This window comes from Cygnus olor, chromosome 15 (genome assembly GCF_009769625.2).
Source record: "Cygnus olor isolate bCygOlo1 chromosome 15, bCygOlo1.pri.v2, whole genome shotgun sequence".
NCBI classification, from domain to species: domain Eukaryota; kingdom Metazoa; phylum Chordata; class Aves; order Anseriformes; family Anatidae; genus Cygnus; species Cygnus olor.
This window is the reverse complement of record NC_049183.1, coordinates 11,892,875-11,920,152: the sequence shown is the minus strand read 5'-3', so window position 1 is coordinate 11,920,152 and position 27,278 is coordinate 11,892,875. Positions and strand designations below refer to the sequence as shown.

General features: G+C 44.0%; 1 protein-coding gene across 3 annotated transcripts; it reads left to right on the top strand.

Moving 5' to 3' along the window:
- Positions 1-102: 102 nt before the first annotated feature.
- LOC121078462 (cytochrome P450 2W1-like) lies at positions 103-26,674 on the top strand. Of its 3 annotated transcripts, XM_040574688.1 has the most exons (16): positions 103-567; positions 1,183-1,243; positions 4,987-5,230; positions 7,576-7,671; positions 7,830-7,921; positions 9,434-9,559; positions 14,229-14,361; positions 15,745-16,601; positions 18,680-18,842; positions 20,118-20,267; positions 20,373-20,530; positions 22,034-22,204; positions 23,383-23,521; positions 23,874-24,058; positions 24,660-24,801; positions 25,309-26,671. In XM_040574688.1, the coding sequence occupies exons 8-16, from the start codon at positions 16,419-16,421 to the stop codon at positions 25,494-25,496; spliced, it is 1,479 nt and encodes a 492-aa protein (XP_040430622.1). In that variant the 5' UTR covers positions 103-567; positions 1,183-1,243; positions 4,987-5,230; positions 7,576-7,671; positions 7,830-7,921; positions 9,434-9,559; positions 14,229-14,361; positions 15,745-16,418; the 3' UTR covers positions 25,497-26,671. The 3 variants fall into 3 exon arrangements, with proteins under 3 accessions (XP_040430622.1, XP_040430623.1, XP_040430624.1); XM_040574689.1 differs by lacking the exon at positions 103-567 and having other exon boundaries at positions 884-1,243; positions 20,139-20,267; positions 25,309-26,674; XM_040574690.1 differs by lacking the exons at positions 103-567; positions 25,309-26,671 and having other exon boundaries at positions 884-1,243; positions 24,586-24,712.
- The last annotated feature ends 604 nt before the right edge of the window (positions 26,675-27,278 follow it).

Genomic DNA, 27,278 nt, shown 5'->3' with positions numbered 1-27,278 from the left:
CAGACAGTGTTCTTGACCCGATTCTTTAATCTTTCTGCAAACGTTGTTCTTACTTTATTATTAACAACAGTATGAAATGTATGGTATTTTGGAAGAGTAGCTGTCTTTGGGAATTACTGCTTTAATTTGGGTGGGTGAAGGAGGGGAGAATCTATGGATATGCTGGCCTAATTTTTCAATAAGCGTTTGAGTGGATTTGACAGCCCTCACAGTCATGGATTACTACAAATCTTTAAAGTATGAAATTTATTACTAGTAACAAATAACTTATGCTTTCTGACTTATTAAAGATGATGTTTTCAGCTGAAAAAGACTAGAGATCAGCATGCCCTGCTTTAACACAATAATTGCGATGGAGTTAACACAACGGTGAGCAAACTGCAGCAGAAGTGACCAGCCTCTGTTGAGCTGCTGATGGCTCAAAAGCATTTCAGGACGACAGCTGGATGTGGGCTGTGGAGCTAGCTCCCTTGGAGGATGCATGCAGTGTCAAAGCAGGGATTTCCAAAGAGCTAGAAGAAAGGATGGCACGGGTACAATGCAGGAGGAAGGAAGACATGCAGACAGGTATGAGAGAAGATCACAGATGAGTTGATGCTCTCAGTGAAGAGTGAGCTTGGGCAAATGAGGGGAGAAATGGCAGAAGTATAAGACAGAAATGCAGGTTTTCACAAAGCTGAGTGAGCTCACATGCAGGACCACCCTAATATTGTAGCTGTCAATTTAAATGATCTTGTTTCTTCCCATGTCCCCTTTGCTTTCTCTCTTTCTACCACTGATAAGGTCACGAGCTGGAAAGATCTTTCTGAGTCCCAAGGCTATATAAAGCTGAGCTTCCAGTGCAAAAGTCAGTGAAAAGGGTCTGTAATAAAGGGAAGTGATACTGACATTAAGTGAACTGGTACAAGATCTTTGGATCTTCTGTTTTATGCCTGAGAATATGCAGCTGAGAAAACCTGTTGTTAGTAGAAGCAGAAGCTGATGCTTTTTTCTCTCCATGAGAAAGAAAGAAGAATTTCTAAGGGATGAAGTTTTCAAAGCGTCTTCTTGTGATTTTATGATTGCATTTTAGGTGTCAGAGAAGACTGTGTGTTCTGTCTTAGATATTTGAGAATCACCGCTTTTGATTTTTCTATTACACAAAAACGTGCGTCCTCATTATGCACTTCTTATACCTTCTAGCTTAAAAGCACAGCACACTGCAAGCATATTCTGGAAAAGACTTGTAAAAAGGATTGCAAAGGTAAGGCCCAGGTGAAAAGATGTGAACCTTTTGTCAGTATCATAGATCTAGCAAGATTTGCCTTCCTTGAACCTTTGTTCTGGCTATATGCAAATGCTATCAAGATTAAGAATGTCCTATTTCTTTTTACATCAATTATTATTAAAAGCATGTAGGGCCTGCCAGTCTGGAGTCCATGTGAACAATAACATGGGGAATAGAGCAGCTAGAGCCTCTTGGCAGTGCGGTCTCTGCTCTCTTCTCCATCTCAGTTCCAACTTTCACTTCAGTGCTACCAGTTACTGGGTGAAGGGCATGGTCTTTGGCTTTCACTTCTTACAGTTACGGGAAATTCAGAAACTAACAAATAAGGTGTCTGTTGTTCTGGTGGTGTTTGGTAGAGAAAGCAATGTATCTGCCACATGACTCTTTGTGTGTGGTACTGCTCAAAGGCCAGCAGTGTCTGGAAACAGGTTAAAAGGCTTGTGGAACTTCTGCTTTGTGTTGTTACTCTACATGACATGGGCTTTAAAGCTCGGTTGGAAATACTGTAAATTCTTATAAAAAGAATAAAATTATTATAATTATAAATTCTTATACTTGGTGTTGTAGTGTAAATAGGAAGGGACACTTCACTTGAAATGGTATTTCACTTCTTTACTTTTCCCCTTTTCTTAAATCTTAAACTAGTAGGCAAACAATTAACCGTCCAAACACCCATGAAATACAAAAACAAACACATTTTTGGGAGGTGTGTGTTGTTAGGCCCATTTAAAAGATGAGATTGTGAGGACCTTACCCAACACGGTGTGCAAATTCAATAGCATCTGTGGCAATCGAATTCTGTCTCTTCAATATGTGAGCCACCAGGCCAGCTTCTGCTTCCTACTCAGCTTGGGATTTGAACCTAGAAATTTGGATTGTATAATGAATAAATTTAGTAGGATTTCCTTCGTGATGTAGTTTAAATTATATATTTTAAATTATTAAATGTATAATATCACTATTGAATTCCTGAACCTGGTCAAAGCTGTGCAGGAAGTGACAATTTGTCACTTCATTCATTTTATTCTGTCATTTAATCAACTAGAATTTTCCAATTTTAACATTAGTTGTAGCTTAGCCAATCATATGGATACAGATAGGACAAAATGGTGTCTGGGTTTCCGTTTAAATGTCTGCCATGTTAATAAAAATTGAATCCAAGGCTAAAAGTAACAGTGTACAGTCTGACAAATTACATCTTCATCTGCCTAGTCTAATTGTCTTCTAGTTGGGCTAATCTGCATTGTGTAGCTCCAACTAGAAGAATTCCTATCTTAAGAGAATGCTGAAGTCAGGGCTTCTAGGCAAAATAAAGGAACATTAATTACTTAAAATTGCTTAAAGCTGGAACTGTGCCTCTAATGACAGTACTAATTACTCAAAATCTGACAATGTAAAAAGTTCCCTTTAATTTGGTTGATCCTTGCCATGGATTGTATATCTTCGTGGCTCTCCACTGTCTGCCCACAATTTTAATTTGTTATCACCATTGTAAAATTACTGAGTAAATGAATTGTCTCTTCTTATTTGGAAAGGATAGATCATAGCTGTTGAATGTGTAGTTTATTTCCATATTTTGTCCCTGTGGATAATAGCTCTGCTGTGTTTTTGTTAATTTTAAAGCAATGTGACTCTTGTCTCATCTCCTACCATTGCAGGTAGCTTAGAAATGCACTTCTTTGGTTCAGACTTGATAGCTCTTGTTTGGTTGTTCGTTTGTTTGTTGGTGTGGGTTTTTTTTCTTTTTTTGCTGGGGGGGGGTGTTTTTTGTTTGTTTGTTTTGTCACTTTCTTTAATTTTGCCACTGAGTCAGAGTCAGAAAAAGCAATAATACGAGATTTAAGTTGCAAAGTCAGCACTCAGAAAATTAGAAAACACAAAAATGGAAATTGTCTATGTAATTTTAATTTTACTCCTTCATGCATATGTAATATGGTGCACCAGTACTGTATTTTCCATTACATATAACTGATAAATCATTTATTCAGTGTTTTCCTAGCAATTCTGCTGCTATTCTTCTTTTCAAAATTTAGTTCTACAAAGTCGTATTAAAGCTAGAGAAGTCACATTGCTGTGTGGATTTGATCCTGCAGAGAAGGAATTGGTAGGAACTTTCTTATTCATTTCACTAGGTGTAGCAGCTAGTTGCAGAATTTTCATCACAAGCATTCCCTTTAAAACACGTTTTAATATTTTAATTCATTTACAGTCAAAATACTGAATTGATGTTACTTAATTTAAACCCAGTTTTTGTTGACATAAAACTTTCCAGTGGCTTATTCTCGTTTAGTCTTTGGTTTCCTTTCATGTCTTCCTTTCTGTATGGCTGAATAAGCTAGTTATTTCTGCCTCTGCAAATAGGAATATTAGTTGTTTACAGTGATTCCAGTCATACAAGGACACAATTAAATGGCCTTGCCTTTGCAGCACAAGCTTCTTTTAGCAGTGATTTGTAATTACGTTCTATTTTAATTTCTTCATAAGAACTTAGTCAACAACTTAATATGGTCAAAAATAATTGTTTTTTAAATTATGTTTTTTTCCTGCAGTGAGCGGGAACTACCGAACTAAATAAAACTAATGAATAAGTGAAGGGGGAAGGGCAAAGCAAAAGAGTGGTTTGTCTTTCTTTGTCAAAACAAAGCTGAATAAGAAGCTTGTGCTACTAGGAAGGTTTGGCTGATGTTACAGACACGGAGGGAGGGACCTTAGAATAAAAACAGAAGAGCAGTCATACAGTTGCTCTTACTGATTTTTCTTTTTTTCCTGCATACAGAAAATTTTTGGCATTCCCCAACAAAACCCACAAACACACCTACGTCAAAAATTTAAATAGGTTTTGAAATCAAATACTTGAAGGTCAAGAAATGCCACATGTATATAAATGGCCAGAAGAATTTTAATTCTACCTCCTTGGGCTTCAACCTGGAGACTGAATGAAAGGGGATCGTGTTAGAAAGAAACAAGCGAAAAACCCAAAGTATGTGAGCGCATAGTTGAAGATTGTTACCAATCATGCTTCCATGCACAGTGAGGAGGACTTACATTTCCTATTCATTTTAGTTATTTGGATTTTTTAAGAAGGTTTGTTGATAATTGAAGTATCACATAGCTTTTCTGTTACAACTGACATCTGTTTTCTTCATGGTCCCATTGTATTTATAAAACCATAAGCCTTGGGACACAGGGTCTGTCACTCTCATTTGCTTATAAATAGTTAGGGCTTGCTGTGGCCCTGTGAAAATAATCATTTGTTGTTGAGCTCCTGTGGACCCAAAGAAGGATGTTGAAAGTGCGTGTTTCCCTGTACTATTCTAGAGATATAACAGACTTTGGCAGCATCCTTTGTATCAGCCAGGCCTTCTTAAGCTCCATGAAATTGCCCAAATGTGGTACAGCGATGCTGTGTAGGAATTTGCCAGGCGACCCATGGCTTTTATCTGTGGAGCACTTAGAGACATGAGGCCGCAGGGTCTCAGCACCCAGCGCAATGCCTTCCTTGGCCTTGCCGCACATTTTCAGTCTTGGGCTGTTGAGACTTGCAACCATTGTATTCGTCTACTCCTTTGTGAGCTTAATTTGACTAAACAAACTGGTTTACAAGTTCTTTTGGCATACTGAAAGCTTGAGCTGCAGCCATGGTTTCTCTCTGGTAGCATAGATACGTGTAAATAGACTTTATGGATTTTACAGCTAGTGCTCTTTATGCTCTTTATTAGAAGCAGAAGCTCTCGCAGGATCCTGGAAATGACTGACCAGCGCCCTGATTTACCTTGTTAAACAAGATGGGTATTTCCATGAGCTGTCACAGATGCATGCCAGCAGATAGACAGGACTGCAGCGAGCCAAGAAACCAAGTATGGGCATTGAGCATACCAGAGGGCAAGAGTGACACTCAGGAATGTAACCTCCTGAAGTTCCCTGGTTAAGGCAAGATGCCACCTGGCACGACTCCTGGCTGCTGTAAGTTTAAAAATAACAAATAGCATCCCTATTACATAAGGAAATCTTTTGTCCATGTTTAATGGGGCAATTTGATAGGAGAGAAAGAATAAACATGTAGCTTCTCTGAACTCTTACTTGTGGTTACTGCTCAGGGCCAAAACAACTGAAAATACCACGGCTGATTGTAAGCAGGCACCTGCACACAAGCTGCTGGCGTTGAGCAGATGAAATCAGTGAGAAATTCCAGTGTCTGAGCCTGCTCATCAGCGGCATCCCCCCAGTTCACCGCCCTGGTGCCAGCTCAGCCCCAGGAAAGACTTCAGTGCCTTTAGTGCTGATGGTGTTACTAGAGCATAAATACCTCCGAAGTGTGTGCATAGCCAAAGCAGCCTGTAAGCCTCTGGATGGCCTCAGTGCCTCGCTCGTGTTCTGCTCCTTATCACCATCAAATAGATAATGAAGAAGCTGCTGAAGGTATTGTGGATGAAACTGAAACTTGCCCCAGTGGTATAAGCTCATTTCACCCCAGGCCAGGTCAGTATGGCTGTTATGTGATAACCCTTACCAACGTTTTTGGGAAGCTTCCCAGGCCTGTTGTTAGCAGATGATCCTCACACTTCCCTCCTGGACCCTCGGGTCTACCCACACCCTCTGTCCTCCCAGAACAGGTTGCTTCCACCACCCATCTGTTTGTGACAAAGTGCTTTCTGATGCTCCTCACTTAAGTTAGGAGTGCAGAAGGCATTTGAGATGTAAAGGTCTCAAGATATCCTATCCCATAAGAACTGAATTATCCTTGTTTGTAGAAGGTGATGCTGTCTGATCCTCATCCCGGGCTGTGCTGACTGTTAGAGGTCCTGGAGGATGTCAGAGGTTATTCAAGCACTTTTAAAACTGCTGGATGGCAAAAAAGGCTGACCCTGCATGGAGCTTCCTCCCTGTCCCGTGGTGTGGTGGGCTCCTTGTACAGCTCATGCAGGGCACACGCCTCTGTCACAATAACCTCAGCATGTTGTTGGGTATTTTTATTGTTACAAAGAAGAAAAACTTTTAAGTAGTTTTTATTTCCAGTGGTTTCAGTATGCTGTTTAATCTCAAAGATGGAAAACCTGCCGTGGGCAGATGGTTGCATTATGGATATGGCACAAGTGCCCTCCTTTTCTTCCTGTACAAACTCCTAAGCAGGTTACAGCTTGCTTCAACTGGTGGGTGGAAATGTTCAACTGACTTAATTAGCGAAGAAATGAGGAGGAAAATGGTTTGTCGAAGTTAGAAAATGCAGAAGTTAGCTTTTATTTCCAAACAGGATGGATATTTTCCAAACAGGCCGGATTTCCTCTCGTCCTCTTTAGGGCAAGATGAAATGGCCTCAGGCTGCTCCAGGGGAGTTTTAGGGTGGATACTAGGAAAAATTTCTTCACAGAACGGGTTGTGAGGCATTGGATCAGGCTGCCCAGGGACGTGGTTGAGTCACCGTCCCTGCAGGTATTCAAAAGATGTATAGATGTGGTGTCTAGGGACATGGCATGGTGCTAGGTTAACGGTTGGACTTGATGATCTTAGAGGTCTTTTCCAACCTAAGGGATTATGTGATTCTATGATATAGCTATTTGGGGTCTGAGTCTGTGATATTGAAATAAAACTCCTTCAAAAACGATCACCTGTGCAGCAATTTGGCATGAAATAACTCTTTGTGCTTTATTATATCATATTTTCTTTTGCACAGCCAAAGCTGCAGACTGCAGAGCACAGTCTGCGTGAGGAAAACCACAGCAAACTTGCCAATTGTTTCCAGAGATTGGTTCAAACTTAGAAAATAATCATTGGTGCTCTCAAATAAAATCAGGGGGTTCCTCCTTTGTTTTCTGAATCCCTTTTTATATTATTTCAGCTGTCTTTGGACAAAGAAAGGAAAAAAAAATAACCACAGAGAGATCAGGAGTACATCTTTGACATTGTTTAGTAAGAAAATAGTGACTTTTGTTGGATTATTCAGTTAATGTGGAGCAGGCAGTCTCAGTCTTTGTTGGCTTTTTGTGTGTGTGTGTCCCAGTGGAAGATGAAAACATGGCAGGTGAGTGTGGGTTTGTGTTGTTCCGAACACAAGTGGTATAGATGGTTGCTTCTCCAGGAGAAGAATGAAGGGAATGTGACCAATGCAGTCCTTCTGCAAACAGCACAGCTTGTGTGTGCACTTTTCTGCTCCGCCTGTGCTGATGCTCCCCTTTCTGTTAACAGAACGGCGTTTCACTCAGCAGAGTGGATCAGTCAACCTTTATTTGCATCACTGCTCTGGCAGTGGAGCTTGTATACCTTGTAAAACTGCTTTAATAGTCAAATTAAACTTTTGACCTGCTATACAGCTACAAGCCACCGGTATTTGGAGCTCTGCGCAGGAATGCTTCAGAGGATGCTCTGCGGACCCCAGCAGCAGTCCTGGTGTGGGCAGCTGAGCTCAGGTAATGGAGAACACAACCTTGTGCTTCAAACACATTAAACAGGAAACAAACTTCACTGTAACATTAAACTGTGTGAATGATGATTGAAAATGGCAACTGCAGCATGCATGCCTTGATGCTATAGAAATTGCTGATGCCTGGTTCGTTGTATTTTTTAGAGAGACGAAAGATATTTGCAGTTCAGCCAGTGTCAGGAAGATTATCATCAGTCCTGTGGAACATTTTGCTGCAGAGATTTGAAAATGACAAGGTACCATGTTGTGCTGCTGCAGCCATACAGATTAAAATGCTCTGTAACTTTTCAGTTTGTTTGTTTTTTTTTCATATTTGAAAATGATAAAATAATTGTCTCAGAGGAAGGAAAACAGATGTCTCAGCTGGCTTATCTAGAAAACACTACCATTTCTCTTAGGCACGACCTTTACCCAGGTCATCTTATCTTTCTTGCAACTCAACTAGATCATTATAATGGGCACCAACTTGACATTCTCTTGAAATGGATTCAAAATCCTGCCCAAGCCATTTTGTGGATAGAAGAAAGTAAAATGCCTGTAGTCCTGTTCTGATTGTCCTGTTGCTCAGGCTATAATTCAGGTCATTAGGCTTAGTATATAAAGCCCCTCGTAATCCAAGTCTTAAGAATCTGAAAGGTCACTTGTGGTCCAGTAATCCTGAATAGTAAATGTGAAGAGTGAGTGGTGACTGTTTTGATCCTAAACCACCTCTTAAAATAAATGCTGGTCTCTGCCCCAAAAGCATATGCATGTTATTTCAGAATGGTCCAAGACGCCTTGTAAAGAATAAGCAGCTTGACTGTCAAGCAGTATCTTTGCAGAGCAGCCCAGAAATAGTGTTTGGTAACTGGCAGTGCAGGATGGTGGCATGGAAGGAGCCCTGGGGTAGTTCTGGAGGACAAAAGGACAAGTGGCAAGCAGGCAGAGCTCTGGGACATGGGCATGGACTGATGTGTAATTTACGGGTTGATTCCATGTGGTATTGCGATTAGGGAACCCAGTCCTTCACCTAGCTCCTTAGCATCTCCTCAGAAAGATGACAGAGGGCTAAAGGAATGGACAACTGGGAATGCTTGGCCATTTATGGGACCACTTGTCATGCTCCCCGGCCCTATACCCAACACTCCTTTTCAGCCACGTTTTTGTGCTGTGTGGTTAGAAGCCTGCTGAAAGGAGGGCTGGGTGACTTGGTTTTCCCTATTTAATAAAGCCTTGCCATTCAATTTATTCAGTATTTGGAGTGAGTTCATCTTCATATTGTATTTATTCGGTGATACTCTGGATATGGTTATTTTTGTGCCCTAAAGGGCCTACTTTTCTATTACGTATTAATATATAACTTCTATTAACAGTAAGGCATGGTGCATGCATAAAGGGGCACTGAATAGCTAGACTGTACTGAAATACCTGTGACCCCTTGGCCTTTCCATATAAAATGATTATTAGTACTTTGTCCTTGCCATGTTTCATCAGAGGATCCTGCCACACAACGCGTAGCTGGGGAGGTCTGATCATCCCTTTATTACAGAAGGGAAAAGCGGAGGGAAAGAGATTAAAAGATTTGCCAGCAACACAGAGCAATCAGTGGCTGTGCTGAAAATAGAAACCACACTCCTGGTTTCCATTCCCCAAACCTGGCCTCTAGACAACACCGCTATATTAAAAATGTAAATGCAAATATAGAAAAATATTTCCTTTTTCAAACCTTCCCCGCTAACGTTTTGTCCTTTTGACTCCGTGCTTCTCAGGATAAGCTGGTACCTGGCACTCGGATCAAAGAGTCAGCAACCAGATGGGCTGCGCATACTGAATATAGCCGAGGAAACTGGACAGAACCACCAAAACCTCAGTGACCAAACAGCTCATGGCCAAAGGTGGGAGGAGGCTTAAGTCTATTTTGAGACAGAAAAGTATTCAGTAGCTGCAGGCTACTATTCAAAATACTTTGATTACTGTATTTAAGGAAGACAAAAGTGATGCTGTTGTGATACCCAGTCAATCGGCCTTTGTATTTTAGAAAATATTCTCTCTTACAGTGTACCGCAGATATGAAGCTAGCATTTTAAGAACATGCTGGCATTTTAACTGTTAGGTATTAAATTTGCAGTTGATGAGTAAATCAAACATGACTGAGGTTGGAAATACGTAACCAGAATGGAGAAGTGAACTGAGTTGCACCGAGGAGCTGCACAGCTGTGGGACCTCTTGCTCTTCAACCCAGAGATGCTGGCAATACCATTAATGGTCTCATTCCTTTGGGTTTGTCCCAGCCTTATTTCTGTTCCCATATTGTTCCTCTATGCTGTAAACAGGCGTGATGATCAAAAAATAAAAATAGCATGTGGATGCAACCCAACCAAACAGCCAGAGTAAACTTCATGGGAGAAACTGAATTTAGAAATGCAGCACTGAGTCATGCCAAATAGAGTCCATGTTAAATGCTTTTTTAAGAAGCAATTAGAAAACAGTCTCCTTTTAAAGACAGGACAGCTAATCATCTTCTCTGTGTTCATTACTGGGCCACAGTGCTGCAAAGCAGGGCTAAATATTCTGCCAGCATCACTCTTGCACGTCTTTGTATGAGCAGGGTGTGGGATGGAGCTGCACTTGCTGAGAAACTCCCCGCAGAGCTGGTGACAGCAGCACATAATCCACCATTGTGTCCAGCAAAATGGCAAGCACAGCACAGAGGGGTCATCAACATATCGTCATCTGGGCATCTCTTGAAGGCTGGGTAGGGGATTGAGGCCCCCTGCAGTGTGTCCCTAATTCCTACTGAGGTTAATGACAAGCTCTTTTATAATCCAGGGGTGAAACTCTGGGATGATGCCAGGGGACAAGAGCTGGCCTCAGTAAAGTTGATGCATCTTCCCTAAGTCGTCTCATCCCAGAGCTCAGCTCCTTCTGAATCTCTTCCCCTCTCTGCTCAGCAGAAGCCCAAGTAAAGGAGATGAGATGAACTTCTAAAGCCTGATGGCAAGCTGATCCTATCCCTGTTCTCTGGAGTTTGGAAGCTCCTTGATCTAACGAGTCTGGGAGCAAGCGCTGCTTCCTGCAGGTCACTCACCTGCTTGGATGGTGGCACGATGGTGACAGGGGAGTGATACCTGCTGGTCCACAGGTCTGGGGAAACAGCCCGGCTTATCCACATATATTTGTTCAACTTTGATTGTGAAATCAGTCGAGAGCTGAGGTAAACACATAGGAATTTCTTCTGGGAATATTTTTGGGATTATGATAGGCTCTTCTTTATAAAAGGGAGAATGCTTATGAATACTTCAGTGATTTAGAAGATTGTATTCCACCAACAAGATTTATGTTTGCATAATTATAAAATTGGAATGCATAATGCATACTGTCTATTTCTGGCTTTGCTTCCCATCATCTCCTCTTGGAGCTCTAAGACTATTTTAGTGTTTGGGAAAAATCACTGTTCAGAAAAATCTTTCATGTCATCTTCATGTTCATAGGTGTTAGGATGGCAAGAAAAAAGCAGTTCCCACTAGCAAAACTGTTGCCTTCTCCCTTTTTTGCTGTCTCAGGAGAGCAAACATTTCACTGATGAAGACTCAACCTGATGAAATTTTCAGTGTTGAGCCAGCAGCTTCGGAAACATGTCCACATTATGTGAGGTTAACAACACTGTGGCCACTGACATTGAATTTTTAGTGGTTCAGGACCATATGCCTGCAACCTAGTAAGACTTTTACTGGCCAGTGGTTGATGGAGAAAAGCTCCAAGGATTTATTGCCTGCTTCCTGAAGAATAGCTCACAAGAGGGAAACAAGGTTGGCCAGCACTGTATCCCACCTTTAAAAGGGACGAGCTCCCTTGCTCCATATTGATAACTGTCTATGCCGCTAACATGGTCAGATAATACTGCTACCTTTTAACTTAAAATTGCTGATTGGACTAAATATTAATCTGTAACCTAAAGAAGAATATGGTGTCCCTTTGGTAAGTTTAGCACAGTCTTTGGCATGCATCTTGGCCATTCAAGACAGTGACACAGCAAAGCGATATGGTGGCAAACGTTCCCAAACTCCAGTTTGCCAGTCCCTAGCTTGCTCCCAGCGAGGGGCAGGTTTGTTTAAAGCAGCTCCAACCCATGTGAAGGTGAGCTTGTTTTGTAGTATGGCCACCGCTGAGGCTATGGGTTGAAAACCACAGGCTGAATTTTAAAACTGCAGGTTTCAGGTGCTCTGTGGGGGATAAAATAACCTACTCATGATAGATTGAGTTGCATCATTACTTGCTGGTGGCAAGTGGCCTGTCACCCTCTTCGGTCTGCCTGCTAGCAATGGCTGCAATTCCAATCTTGCCCCTGCCACTGTCTCATTAAGCCTTTGAACTTTCACAGCTGGATTTTCCCCCCACAAACCAGGCATAAAAGCAGTGCTTTTGCTGGAGCTCACTCTGTGCCGCACTGATGGGTATTGTGCTGCTGCTGGGGAGCAGTGCGCAACACCAGAGTGATAGAGTAGCTGAGAATGCAGCAGAGAAGAGGTGCAATGGGGCCTTTACAAAGACAATCTGCACTGCACTGCAGAAGCTTGTATTCAATTTAAGCACTTCAACCTCCTTGTGACAAGTGCCTGGCTGCCGTTCTGCATACAAGACCTCTCCAAACCCAGGCAGAGCTTGTGCTGCCAAGCCGTGTTATGGGAGACAGCTTTTTACAGGCGGCTCTGACCTCGTGGACAAAGCTTTCATGGGGATCAATGACTTAAAGGCACTTGTTGCATGGTCAACAACATCCTGGCTGTGCAAGGTGCTTCACCACAGCCAGTGTGCTCAGCCAGCCTCTTCAAACCCGCTCAAACACTGATTTCAAGGTTGCAGCTTGAATAACCCAGTCTGAAGAGGGCTGACCTTGTTATCACAGAGAGGTCAGCCACTGGTTGGTGTGTAGCAACAGGGAGCTGTGTAGGTAGGTGACTTTGCCCGTGATTTCATGTTTGCTTTGGAACCACCATCGGGGTCCTGCTCTCTCCCCCCATGGGGTGAGACTGGGTGATGTGAGTGCTGGGGGTGGCTGTTCCCATGGCTCTGGGGATGGCAGCGTGCATTTCCACCAAGTCACAGGCTCTGCTTCGCAGAGCTTTCTGTGCAGGTGAAGGTGGCGCAGCCAGGGCGGGACTGTCCATGGATGCCCTCAGGGAGTAGATCAAGACGGGCAGTGAAGGTCTTTTCTTACAGAGAGAAAAAGGAAGGGGCGAAGCTGAAATCTTGGCAGAAAGAGCAAAAAAAGTATTTATCTTAAATTTGTGCTTGTGCATAATTAAGCGCCTGCTAAAACCCATGACTGAAGCTTCGAGGATTAGTGGCCAGGCAAATGGGATGAGAATGCTAGGGAAGGAGAATTTTAAAAGCGCAGCAAATCCTGCTTCAAGTTGTGTTAAAGTTGGGTCCGCCAGTGGTGCTGGCATCGTGGGGAAGGAGAGCCCAGTGTTATGGTTAAAAGCAGATCCTGAGGCCTCAGAAAGGAGCGAAAGGTCTGTGAGCCTAGCTTGTGCCAGGCTGGTCCCTGGAGCCTGAGCATCTCAGAGCAGTAACGCAGCATCAGCTGGAGCTGCTGGGTGTGCTGGGGAGGGGACGGAGCATTTGCTTCCTCTGCCTGCTTATTTCATTGTATTCCTTTGAAAAATATTACAGAGTCAAGGAAAGGGCAGTCTGGTTTGGGACCAAGGCCTTTTCTCTTAAACAGAAGTTGAATGCTTTACTGCCTGTTGCACACAGCCACCAAATGCGCAGAAGGGACATTAACTGGTGCGTGCTGCACACCCGTGGGAGCAGCTGGGGAAGCGGTAGCCTGGGGCAGGGACTTGGCTGCAGGGTGAGAGCACATGCTAGTGTGCTCTGTGTGTGACTGCTATACCTGCTGGTGATTAACATGATGCTACCCAGAATTACCAGATGTTGCTTTGGGGACAGATTCATGTACCTGCTAAATGTAGTTCTGATACCACTGGAAGATTTTGAAGGCCCTATCTTCTTCTGATTCCTCCAGGTGCAGGGCTTGAGTGGCATGCTGTTCCCAAGGCCCCTTGCTATGCAAAATTACAGTACAGTACACCCAGAAATCGTGATTATCACAGCCCACCTGCCCATGGCTGGCCCCATGGGCTGAGGCAGGCAGGAGAGTTTGGTTTCTGCACTCCAGTCCTCACTGTTCAACTTCTGATTTGGAAGGCCTTGGTCTCCAAATGCATACCACATAGGCCAAGGAAGGACTTTCTTTCCCAACAACAAATCCGTGGGTGGTTCAAACCTGGAACACTCTGTGTAAGCGCCTCTTTCTGTAACTTCTCCTCTGACTTGTGGTGTGACCCTGCCAGAGCTGGGGAGGTTTGGTTTTTCAAAAGGTTCATTTGCTCCTAGATAAAGATTAATTTTCATTTTAATTTTTAACCTATATCTCTTATGGGAAAGTGTTTTTGCATGCCATTTAAGATGCTGTTATCTTTGCCCAGCTTTACCTCTTCTGTGGGTTGCTTCACCCAGCAGGTAATGAATAACCTTCCCCCTTCCCTCGCTGCACAGGCTGCAGGCAGAGTGCTGACTTTTCCCTGCTGGGTTCTGCATGGAGATGCAGTCTCATTGCTTCCTCACTCCCTCTCCAGGAATCACAAAGACATTTTCAGCACCCAGCTGCCACCTCTGCCTCTTGCTTTTGGTAAGCGTTACGGTGTGAGAAGACGCAGTTCCTGCACCACTTTCTGCTTACCTCCTGTTGTACGGAGCCCAAAAGACCTTCCAGTGATGACGGTAGCAAAGTTGAGTCAGGCCCATGGGAGCTGCAGCCATAAGGGCTGCATTCACAGCACAACCCCGCTGCTTTCCAGGCCAGCCCGGAGCAGGGCAGCACGCTGCAGTCCTCGGGTGGTTTGCTCAAAGCCACACAGACAAGTCATTGTCCCAGCGGGGATGTGAAGGCACATATCCAGACTCCCAGTCTCCTGGTCTCACCACAGGAAAACGCTGTTTATAACATGAGTGGGTTTGGGATGAAGTGGTCCAGGGTGTGTGAACCTGCTGGGTCTTGGAGCAACCGCAAAGCATACTGAGGGCTGATGCCACCTCGTATTGCAGTAGGGAGTAGTGTGAAATCCTTGTGATCTGAAAGGGTTCCAAAAAGAGACATCAAATGTGCTTTTCCTACCTGTGGGACTATTGCATCAGGTGTTAGATTAGGGTAATTTTACAAAAGCAATGTGTGTTTCCTCTAATGAGGAAACCTCTGGCAGGTCTCACTCTGTTAGATGACAGAAACCAGTGGGAACGGCAGATTTGGCACAACACCTTCCACATCCATATTGGTTCGATAACCCAGCTCTCCAAGACGTTTTTTTTTTTGTATTCGTTTTCTCCTGTAAAGAAGGTAACACTGTATGGAGAGCAGGAAGAAAGTCACCTCACTGAAATACCCGCTCATAAAAGTTCGAGGCATGAAACTGAGTTATAATTTTGGGGTTTCTAGCAGTGAATTAGTTTTTCACCAGCCTCTGATGGGAGAAAAACAAGAGGAGCTCAGCAACTGCATTTTATTGAGCTTTCTATAACACAGCCAGCAGTAGGGAAGAGTAAGAGCTGTAGAAGTGCCTTGTTAGATGTTGTACACAGGACTGGCCAATTGTTCAAGCCTGGTAGCTCAAGTTTATTTCTTTGGAATCACTTGTAGTTGTGGGGACTCTGTGTGCTGGTCGGTGCTGGAAGCCACCAGCAGAGGGATCGATCGGAGAGGTGCTGGGCAAACCCCAGCCCAGCAGCAGCAGCCCAGTGTTCTCCAAGGGAGGCTGGAAAAATGATTGCAAGCCAGTAGCAGAGAAAATGAGCTGAACACTGTGTGCACACAGCCGATCGATCCGATGTAATGGTGGCACATAAGCAGGCTGTAGGGCTACCCCGATGGAGAGGTGTAGCTTTCTGTCTGCAGTCTGTAGGTAGATCTTTAGGACAGCCCAGATTCAAAGTGTCAGTAAATAGGAGCTGCTTGTAGAGATTAGCAACAGAGCTCCGAATCTGCAGAGGCAAGAAGTGTGCCCTGGATTTTTTGCAGGTTTTCGCATTGTCCAGTTCTGTTTCCTTTCACTGGGAGAAAATGCTTCACTGCAAGAACACAAGGAGGTGGAAGGAGTTGGAGAAGTCTTACAGCCAGCTTCATGCATCGCCTGGAGCAAGTCTCTGCCTGCACAATCTGCTGCTGCTTTGCTGTACCATGGGATGGGCAATGTTTGTGAAGGATTATTTTGGGATCAGCATTTGTAAGGTAAAGAGCTAGAAGATAAAAGGTGAAGATCTGCCTGTGTTCAAGGAAGAGGCTGAATGAGGAGAATGGAAGAGTTTAGATGAAGAGGATGGAAGAGAGGGATGAAGAGGAAATGTAAAGAGGGATTTCATGATCAATGCCTAATAATGAAGCAGATATGGGACTCCCAGGTGCTGGGCAAATTATTGCAGGCAGAAGAATTTAAGCTAGGCTTTGGCAATGAAGCAAACCAGCCATACCCCATGATGTGGGAAGCCTGCGAGCCTGCACCTCCCCAAATTGTGTTTGGACTTTGCCTTTTGCAGACATAAATTCCAAGTTTTGTGGAGATATGGGCGTGGAAGGGAAGATTGTGCAAAGCTCAGAAAAACCCCTGGTATCAGTTACTCTGAATAAATATAATGTGAGCATTCCAATAAACGCATCTCTCGGTAGCTTTTCGGAAAGGCAGGCTCCACCAAAATATGGCTGCCTTCATGCCCATCTTCATCTGTGGGCTGTGCTTGTTGCTTTTATTAACTGCACTCTATGTTTTACAAGGTTTTAAGCAATCAGCTTTAAAATTGCCTCCCGGTCCATTTCCTCTTCCAATCATTGGCAACCTGCACTTGCTGGACATAAGAAGGCAAGACAAGTCCCTAATGAAGGTAAGAACAAGCATCCTCTGGTTTTGGGGTGTTCAGGGTGTTGGGTGTCAGTAGGTACCTGGTTAAAATTCTCCCTCAGATGACAGTTCTGAGATAATTGTTCAGTGCCAAATGCAGTTAAAAAAAAAGTTTAATAAATTAAATGTAAAAGTTTCAAAATGGCCAAGGAAACTTTTGAATCCCAGCTCTGCAGATTGATGTTAAATATGAGCAGTATTTACATGAGGACTACTCACACACTGAAAACTATGAGTGTCCACGTCAGTTCGGACTGATGAACCTCAACTTTGGCATCTTCCTTGTGTTGTGAAATACTTTAAATACTTGAGTGTCCGTGTGGCCACGTTTAAAGATGGATGCTTAATTGTAGTTGCCAAAATAGCTCGTATTTCTTGTTCACGATGGCAGTTCTTTGAATGAGAGTTAGGATAGCACAGCCCAAAGAAGAGAAGTAGGAGAAATCATTTGAAACAGTGAATGACTCGGACTTGTGCAAGACAAAGATTCGGTAGGAATCACAGTTGTCTTGCATCTGTCTTCCAGAAAAAAAAAAAAAGAAAAAAAAAAGAAAAAAAAAAAAAGAAAATTTCCATGTGTTTATTCTCTTAGAGCCAAAATACAGCTCAGTGGGCATTCCACGTGTCGGGACCCAGGGTGTGAGTATCCTGCTCCTTACACCAAGCCTGTTAGCATCAGTTTGTCAGCAGCCCTCCGGAGTGCTAAGCACTGTGTAGGTAAGAGGGATTGGCTTTCCCTATCTCTCTCCAGTCACCGTGACATGTGAGGAGCCTCCAAAATGCCTATGGAGATGCATCTTCATCCCTGTTCCCATCCCACCAGCCAGCCCCCAGTGCGCTTGGCATCCAGGGCTTGGGAGCTGGGAAGCACGTTTGTCACACTGATGCCTTTTTTCCCCCATTAGATTATAGCATCAAAAAAACAACTGAGAAAGATGCCTGCTGCCGAGCAGACCCAGTTATGCCTGCTCTGCCCTGACTTGCATTCATGCTGGAAACTGCGAAGGGGAGAGCACAGTGAGAGGGTTCCTGGGGCTTCAGCAGTGGGCAGGTGGCAGGGATGGTAGTTGCCTAGTAGATTATGCAGCAACCGAAATATTATTTTGAGTGGATGACTGAAATCAGAATCCTCTGAACATATATATATATATATTATATATATATATATATTATTTTATTTTTTGCATAAAGAAAATGAGTCTGGCTATACTGCTGAAGTGCAGATTAAACTCTGCCTGGGCTACCTGTTGATTTGGTACAGCTGCAGGGGCTGCTAAGTTTTCTCCTCTGGTTTACATTTCCTGAACTGTCCCTTTTGTGGGACACCAGGCTCGATCTCATAACAGCTTTGTGCAGTTTCAATGGCATTGCTCTCAGTCAAGTCTTAAATCCCCGTATGGCCTGGCAGGACCATGTCCTTGAGCTTTCCAGCGAGCTGCTGCTGCCCAGATCTCAGATCTCACTGTAAAGCATCGCTGGTGGGTACAGACCTGTCCTGCTGTGCAGTGGCTTGAACACTGTGGTGTGGCAGAAATAGAAAGAAGTGTGTGGGACAGTGGTCATTTTCTAAGATGGGTTGAAAGAACAATGGTTTCTTGTATGTCCATCCGTGGTGAATCATATTGCATACCTCTTTGCATTAATTGTGGCAAAACTTTTATTTAAATTCAATCATAAATTAGGTCACCTCTGCTCTTCCATCCTCTCGTGGTGGGCTGTGGCATTGCAGCCCACCAGGTCAGACGTTGCCCGGTAGCTGCCTGCAAGATGTCCCTGATGCCTTTGTGCTGCTGTTAGTGTCTGAAGGGTCTTGTTACTTTCTACCTCCTTAACCCCCTGGGCCAAAGCGGGTCCAACCAGCTCAGAAAATGAGTGGGTTTGTGGGTTGAACAGCCCAGTGTTTATTTGCTTTGATTCCTGTTTCACTGAAGTGTCTCAAGGTTCAATCTCTGGCATCTCTTCAGCCCCTCTGACCACAGGAGGAGGAGCAAAGGCAATTCCTGAACCACCACAGCAAAACGCACTGCTACCACTGACGGCTTCTATTTCCTCTCCTTGTAGATTTCAGAGAAATACGGGCCAGTGTTCACTGTTCACTTGGGGTTTCGGAAGGCGGTGGTGCTGACTGGCTACGAGGCAGTGAAAGACGCCCTGCTGAACACGGCGGATGTGTTTGCAGACAGACCCGTTATTCCAATCTTCCATCACATCCAACATGGAAATGGTACTGGAGGTTTGAAAAGATAAGGACGTGTTCACTGCTGGTTCATAAATGTGTGGTTTTTTTTCAATTGCAACAGTATTTAAGAGTCTAGAGCTGCACGCATACCTTCAAGGGCTACGTTTGATGGTTTTGGGGGCTGTTGTTTGTCTTCTTCAGAAGAATAGTTGTAGGCATCTTTTTATGTGCCTTATCAGTTTTTTGTTTTTTTTTTCTTTGCTCTTAGCAGCACTTGGGTTCACATTTCAAGGGATTTTTTACAGTGCGGAGGGAAGGAAATTATTTTTCACATGAAGGCCGAGGTCCTTATGCAATCTCTTCTCTGCTGTTACTGGGAGTTCAGACAAAGCCTGGATCATGCATGACTCATGATAAAGACTGCAAGAACTGGCAAGAGTGCAATAGCACGGGCTGTTTGTACCTCAAACAATTACTTCTGTAAACAGATTTTTGGCATGTTTCTGAATTGCATGCTAAAAAGTAATACATTGCCCAAGACTAGACATTGAAAAACAGTGAAGGGAATAATCCAGGGCTGAAAGGAAAAGATCTGATGACCTAATATGTATATAATGCATACGGCGTGTGGGTTTTTTTTTTATCTTGTTTTTAAGAGTGAGGCCCAGGGTGAGGAAGGGCACGCTATGCTGCTTTCCCAGCCCGTGCATGAAGATGTAGACTATGTTCAGCCTCCGAAGCCCACCTGGGAAGGGAGGACTTCTGAATTGTACCCAAACTGTCTCTGTCATAAAGGTCTCTGTCAAATACAAGTTTTTTTGGCTGATTACCTAACACCAGCTGAGGGATATTTCCTGGCTGTAAGCAGTGGTGCCTCCCTGACACCCCTCCTTATCCCCCTGCACAGAAGAAAGTTCATCCTCTAAATGCAAGCTTTTCAGGGAAATCATTTGTCCTGTTCATGACATGGTCAGAGCAATGTCATCTGCTCCCAGCCTTGCTCTCTGAAACAGCTGCGTTGTTTTTCTGAGGAAAAACAAGTCAGCCTGAGACAATTACCATGCATAGAGCTTTTTGCCATGTATGGCTGCAAGGAGACAAAGCTATAAAGAAGCCAAACCCAGAGATTTGGTGTGAACAGCACCTGACTGCTTAAACGATTGCCTCCTGCCCTACAGAACCTACCTGGGTCTGGCCTTCCCCAAGCACCCCAGTCCTCTCCCAAGCAGGGTCCTCCGGGCTGCAAAATACTTGTGCTTGTGGTGGTTCTGAGAAAATCCCATACCACCTCAGCAAAAGAGCCATGCACTCCCTCCGTAGGTGTGTTCTTCTCTTCTCAAGAGCTCTGGAGGAAGACACGGCGGTTCACCATGGCAGCCATGCGGGACCTTGGCATGGGGAAGCGTCTGGCAGAAGAAAGGATCCTCGAGGAGCTTCAATTTCTCATCGGACTGATCAAATCCTTCAAAGGTGAGCTGGGGGTGTGTTGGTTGTTTTATATTGGCAAAGCCATAGCGGAGACCTCTGGGTTGCTCTGGAAATTCCAAATGCAGTTATGATTTTGTTCATTCCCAGGTGGACCTTTCCGACTTCGGTGTTTGAATACAGCCCCCACCAACATCACCTTTGCTATACTCTTTGGGAGAAGGTTTGATTATGAAGACCCAACGTTTGTCACTCTGCTAAGACTCATAGATGAAGTTATGCTCCTTCTTGGGTCTCCGTTCTTGCATGTAAGTCACCCTCTGTGTTGAGAAGCTCCAGTATCTCATTGGAGTTGGTAGCTCAAGGCGATTTACTAATGCTGGATGGTTTTGAAGAAGCCTTAGGGTACTGAAACATAACATTCTTTGTTTGGGGGTTTTCCGCCTTTGTGAAATCCCACTGCGTACGTCCCGCAGAGGAGGTCCAACATCACATGGTAACATTGGGCTGAAACACTGAAGTGACCTTGTCAGAAGAAAGGATGTGCTCACTTCTACAGCTTGAAAGTGCAATAACTGAGGTTTCCAGCCATACTCCTAGTATTTTTGGTCTAAACAAGGCTCAGGCAGAAGAGACTGGAGGGAATCAGGTGCCTCTTGGAGGGCATGGCCAGAATTTATGTCTTTAAAAACACAGCAGTGATAGAAATATCAAAATACTGGCTTTGTGCATGTACCATGAGAAATAGCCGTGCTGTGTGAACATCCCAGAAGTAACGAGTTGCCTTAGGGATGATTTCATGTGTGTTTGGGAGTTACCAGCATTTGGTGTTTTGGCTTCTTGCTACATGAACTAGCAAAGTCGCAAAGTACAGGTTGCAGACTCAATATACAGACCACTCACACCTCCTATTGTGGCATTAAATCAGTTGGGAAGTGAGGGCATGCCTACTAAACAGGATTGCACAAGAAGTGTATTCCAACTAAGGGGCTCTCATCTGCTCCAAGAGCTCTTGTTAATATTAATCCATCACAAGGAGCAGAGTATTAGTTACTCAAGGTAATATTGAAACAGTCATCCAGAAAGCTGTCTGAAAAATTAAAAAAAGGGATGCTGATGAATTTTTACCTGAATAAGAACAATTTACAATAAAGACATGGGCAACATCCCTTTTCTTTTAATCTCTACAGCAGGTTTAGTTTTTGCAGAAAACAGCAAAATTATAACCAGTTAGCACAGGGTAGAGCAAGAGATTTGTGAATTTTATTCTGCAGCCAGTTTATTTCTAACATTAAGAAGTGGCGTAAGTAACCCCCTGCACATAAAATGCAACTGTTTATTGTGCTGTGAAATTTAACAATGCTGAGAAGAGGGTGTAATTGATTTATAATTCATGTGAAAGTTAAAAATGATGATCTAACAGCTTTAAAACATGAGGATTTTGGCTTGCTAAACACCCAAAGTTTTCTTTGCTAAAGTGTAATGCTTTATCTTTTTACTTTATTACCTCCTTAAAAATGTAATTTCATTGTTTCATGAGTTCACTATCACTTTCCCTTAATTGTATTTTTTTAATTCATGTTTATAGGCTATGTCTAGACAAGTCTGATTAGCTCCATTCATTTCTGTAAAGAATTTTTAGTAAGAGGAGACATTTTAAGGCACTAAATTTTTTTAGTTACCAACAAAGAGAAACTCCAATAGTAAGTCATTTGGTTCCTCACTTAAATGATTTCTCCATTATGATACTTAAGTTTTACAGTGTAATTGGGAAATTTATATTTTTCCGTACCTTTTTCCTTTTTTTTTAGCTATTTAATTTCTACCCATTCCTTGGATTTCTCTTCAAACCTCACAAGATTATACTGAAAAAAATAGAAGAGGTGTGTGTGATCTTAAAGAAACACATCAAGGAGAGCAAAAAAAACATTAATGGAAACAACCTGACAAGCTATATTGATGCACTGGTATTCAAACAAGAGGTATTTTAACAATACAATGATTTCTGGTATGGTATCTCTGTGGAGACATTCCGTGTTCCTTGATTAATGAATGTGCTCTGCTAAGATCTACATGAAAATATTTAAATTTTGGATAAACATCCTCCTATTGTAACAGAGATTTTTAGGCCTTGTTTATACTGCATGCAGTGGGAAAAGCAAGAAATAATAAATTAGACAGTGCCGTTAACTAGACCAATGTGTAAGACTTGCTCTTGGGTGTCAACTACAGTTCCTTCCCTGCTGGAGGTAACATGGTTTTTCCAATGTACTCCAGGTAGACGTGTCTCTCTCTGCGGGCATGGGAAGACAAAGAATTCCCAGTTGCAGAGACGCACAAGTTCCTTCTGTGCTTGTGCAAACACATCAGGAGCTTCCACTTAGTGGGTTTACAGGCAGGGATGATAGTGCAGGACTACGGCAAGGATTGTTCGGTCTGTCTTCGCCCTTCCTCTCCAAGCATTTGTACTTGAGGCAAGAGGGGGAGGGATGGCAGCTTGGGCTTGACCCCTTGAGCAAGTGCCTCAGCTGTAGCATTCAAGAATGGGCAAAGTGCTTCCCGGTGGAAGCACGAAGCAGGAGAGCAGAACTGAGTGCCAGTGATATCCTGGTGCATCTTGGCACTTGTGATTCACATGCATCACACTGTAAGGTCTCTGAAGACTACGTTACCCATTTGGGTGGTATCTCCTTTAACATCTTCCAGGGACAGTCCCTTCTAGATAATGAGATCTTATATCATGGTGCTCATCATTAAAATAAGAAGTCAAAAAAAAAGTAATGAATAGATGTATCCTAGACTGTTAGCAGAAGTATTTGTGTATACGAAAGGTGAGTCGGCAGTGTTCTTTCTAGATAGGGATGTGTTCTTTGAGTTTTCACTACAAACTTGAAAGCTAGTGGAGGACATTAAGCAGGAAATCTCTAGTCCATAGGGCTGGTGTGCTTGGAAAGAGATGTAAGTCCTGACTAGTTCTAGTGACAGGACTGGGAATCAGCAAATTCAGGACTAGAACATGAGTTGTTCTCAACCACCTGGAGGTGGTTCCCAGCTATCTTCCACATCCTGTGATCATATGACTCTGGATTTGAGAGCACCATCCTAGTTCTGTCTTTCCATGCTAACAGCAGTGACTTTTTCTTTTTTTTTTGTGCTACAGGAGAAAAATAAAGATACTCCCTTTCATGATGAAAATGTGTTGGCCTCTGCACTTGACCTGCTCATGGCTGGCACTGAAACAACATCCACAACATTGCAATGGGCTGTTCTGCTAATGATGAAGTACCCTGAGATTCAAAGTAAGACACCTTTATGGTTTTGCTTTTCTTACCTAGGGTATTAAAGTACTCTGCAGTGACTTCATAAATGCTGCTCACCTGTAAAAGTGTTATAGCTGCCCATGTGTGCTAGAGCATCCCAAATCTGAGTACCTGAAACCTGTCCACCTCTGTCCAAGCTTTGCATGCTGCCATTCAGGACCAAAGGCTCTGAGGGTTTGTTCTCATATCTGCTCCCAGGGGCTGGAAAACTTCCTGCCCTGCATCTCTCATCACCCTGGGGTAGTTCAGTCAACAGTCAGTGTGGGCTGGGATTTGGAAGGTGCTTTACCACTGAGGGAAACTCACTTCATGCCTTCCCTTTGCCCTGCAGAAAAGGTGCACGCAGAGATTGAGCGAGTCCTTGGCCCTGGCTGCTTGCCTACCTTTGAGGACCGGAAAAAAATGCCCTTCGCCACCGCGGTCATTCACGAAGTGCAGAGATTTGTCACCCTCCTGCCACACGTTCCCCGGTGCACCTCCACTGACACACATTTTAAAGGCTACTTCATACCCAAGGTACTTGCTGCTCTCCTGACGAAGAGCAGGGTGGTTCACATGCACCACACCAGTGACCCACAGGGCAAAATGTCACAAGAAGGAGGGGAGCTTGTGGCACAGGGCTTTCAGTGGGGGAGAGACAGTTTCCTAATCCTCCATCTCCTCAGCATCCGAACTGATGGAAGTGTGACTTCAGGGTTATGCATGCAACTTCCCATTTTCCATTACTCCGTTTGTTTTCTCATTTGGTCTTGATAATCTCGAGTCCATTCCCTATTCTCTTAACTCTTTCCATTGTCATTCGTGCCCTATAAAGCAGTGCTGCCTTTGGAGTATGGTGGCATTGTCATGTCGCCTAATTGAGGCAAGCAGAGGTCATCTGGCCAGGAAGGAAGCCTGGCTAACATTGTTCAGTAACAGCACACAACCACTGTTACTTAATCATATACTACTCAGTAATTCCAGTGAACAGGGTATCTCCACTAACTCGTATCGTCTGGTCATGCACAAATGTAGAAACTAGTTCTTTGGAATTTTGCTTGCAGAGAGCGCAAAGGGGGAGGTGTGGTTACGTGGCTGGATGGGCAAAGCCCTTAAGCAGAACGTGATTGTGCTGCAGGGAACTACAGTGATTCCTCTGCTCACCTCTGTGCTGCTGGATAAAACACAGTGGGAGACGCCAGATGAATTCAACCCAAACCATTTCCTTGATTCAGAAGGTAACTTCGTAAAGAAGAAAGCATTCCTGCCCTTCTCCACAGGTAACAAACGTGTGGTCTTGCACAGGGCTCTGAGCACCCAGTGCTCCACAGCATACAACAGTCAAGAGTCAGGATTGCCTCTAACAAAGTGCCTCTGTTAGGAACAGCACTGATATCACTGGTGGGAATGGTGTAGAAATATCTGCTCTGTGTCTCAATGAGTTGCAAACAGTCCCTCACACTGGGAGGCACACTGTGCCCTTCGGTTCAAAGACACCACTGGGAACTACAGAAGACTCAACACCTTCAAGCAAGAGTTCTACCTTCCCTCTCCCTTGGGAAGGACGGTTTCTAGGTTATCCCAAATCAATTTCTTGCAGGCTCAGAGGGAAACAGCCATGTTCAAATAGATGTAGGAGACCAGTGGTGGTGGCTGCTGAATATCTCCCCATGCTGTTTTGCATTCCTACAGCCTGTTCTGTCCCTCACACTGTTGCTACCAAGCAGGAGGGAAGAGTTGTCTGGGGAGCCACCACTCTACAGACAACGATGCTTTTGGCATTGCAGGGCGGAGAAACTGCATTGGAGAAAGCCTTGCCACGGTGGAGCTCTTCATCTTCTTCACTGGCTTGATCCAGAAATTTACTTTTAAGCCTCCACCTGGGGTCAAAGAATCAGAGCTGGACACAACTGCAGAGGCTGGATTCACCATGAGACCCCATCCACAGTGTGCCTGCGCTGTGCTACGCCCATAAGCCCAAGGCTCGGAGCTGAGGAAAATCCTTGTAATTGTTTTGTGCAGAGCCCAAGAGATGCACAAAGGAGAAACCAGATCCCTGTGCAGTAGATACAAGTAGTGTCTTCTTACTCAGAGCCTTTCAAGTACTGGCTTAATGCTTAAAATGTTTATTGAACAAATATTTTTTCTAAGAAGCAGAGGAGAGCTGGTGGGTAAGGTTACCTGGAAAAATACCAGCCAGATACATGGCTGGAAATGACAGAACTGTCACTACTTTACACATTAAATACACAATGTAAGAAAGTTATCCTTGTTCTGAGCTTCTGAGAGAGAATGCTTCTCAACTGTGGGTTATTTCTTCATCTGGAGTGCAACATTAGATACCAGTGTTGTCTCATCCTTGAATCCCTGCTGTTTTCCTATTCCTTGCTGTACATGTGATAAATTAGTCCTCGATACTTGCACTTGTCTGAGGCATGTTCTTCCAACACTTTCCATTCTTCTGGGTTTGAATACCAGATGCAAACCCTGCACTTCTTAGGTTCCCTGTGCTCTGAGGGACCTCATCCCACCCCTTCATCACCGAAGACAATCGGACTCTCATTTACAGCAGCTCGCTTCTTCCTTGGTCTGAAATGCTGAGTGGAAGCCAGAAGGATTTGATAGTACTGGAGGGAGGTCCATTGAGTCATTGTCCCACAAAGTGTTTGAGCAGGTTAACCCCTGGGAGGGATCCTTGTCTGCTGTAGGATGAGAAGAAGACTCCTATCCCCTGTGAACCATCTGATTCTCCCAGGATAACAGTAAATAAATAGTGCGTATATCTTTGCTCCCAGCCTTGCTCACAGGTGAACACAGTTGGACTAGGGATGCATAAAGCCTCACAACTTAGCTCTGCCCCCTTTAGAGAGCACTGTTTTGTAGCTGGCAGAGCGTTTTAGCCCATTAAGGAGTGCAGGGCTGGGCTGTCTGGGACTTGGAGGAATCGTGGTGCCATCTCGTGGCAAAAGGAAAACAGAAATGATATTCTGCACAGCGGTTATTGCTCTGGCCAGTGCATAAAGGGGCTGCAAATAGAAGGCGGTCCTCATTTTACAAATCTGTACAGTTGCTGCAATCCTGACACCTGATCATTTCCCCTTCGAGAGCAGGAGCCCCTGGTCCCAGCATCAAGCAGCAGGCAGGTATGTGGGCAGTGATTGCAGGCAGGGATGTGGGGCACGCTGCCCAGCCTGCTGCATGTGCCATGAGCCACAGACACGGGGTGAGGTGGAGTTGTTCATATCTAATTTTCAATACCCAGCTACCTGTCCTGCCCCAAGATGTTTGCCTTCAGTTCGGGATGGTGTGTTGCAAGGCACAAACATGTCTTGCAGCCAGCAGGAAGACCCTCAGGGCCACTAAGGAATGTGGAAATGGTATTTCCACCCACTTATGAGCCCCGGGAGCCAATGTTTTCTGCTAGATAAATCTGTAGCTGAGTCATAATCAGTGTTCTGCCATCATTTGGGTGAAGAAATAAATGAGAGACAGCACTTTCTTCTGTGGAGATATATTCAGCTATCTAGTTTAGTGTGCTGGAGAGCAAGCGATCACTTCCATCTGTCTGCTAATACAGGTACAAGTAAGATACACTTATGAAGGAGTCGAGGGAACCTGTTTCCCTTGGATGTTTGCACCTAGTGGCTCTCTTTGAGGCATGAATATTACAAATTCTGCTGCTCTGCCTGACAGAGAAAGCCAGCAGGGAAGGTGATGTCTGAGAAGAGCAGGCGCTGGAGGCTGCTGTGCTTTTGGG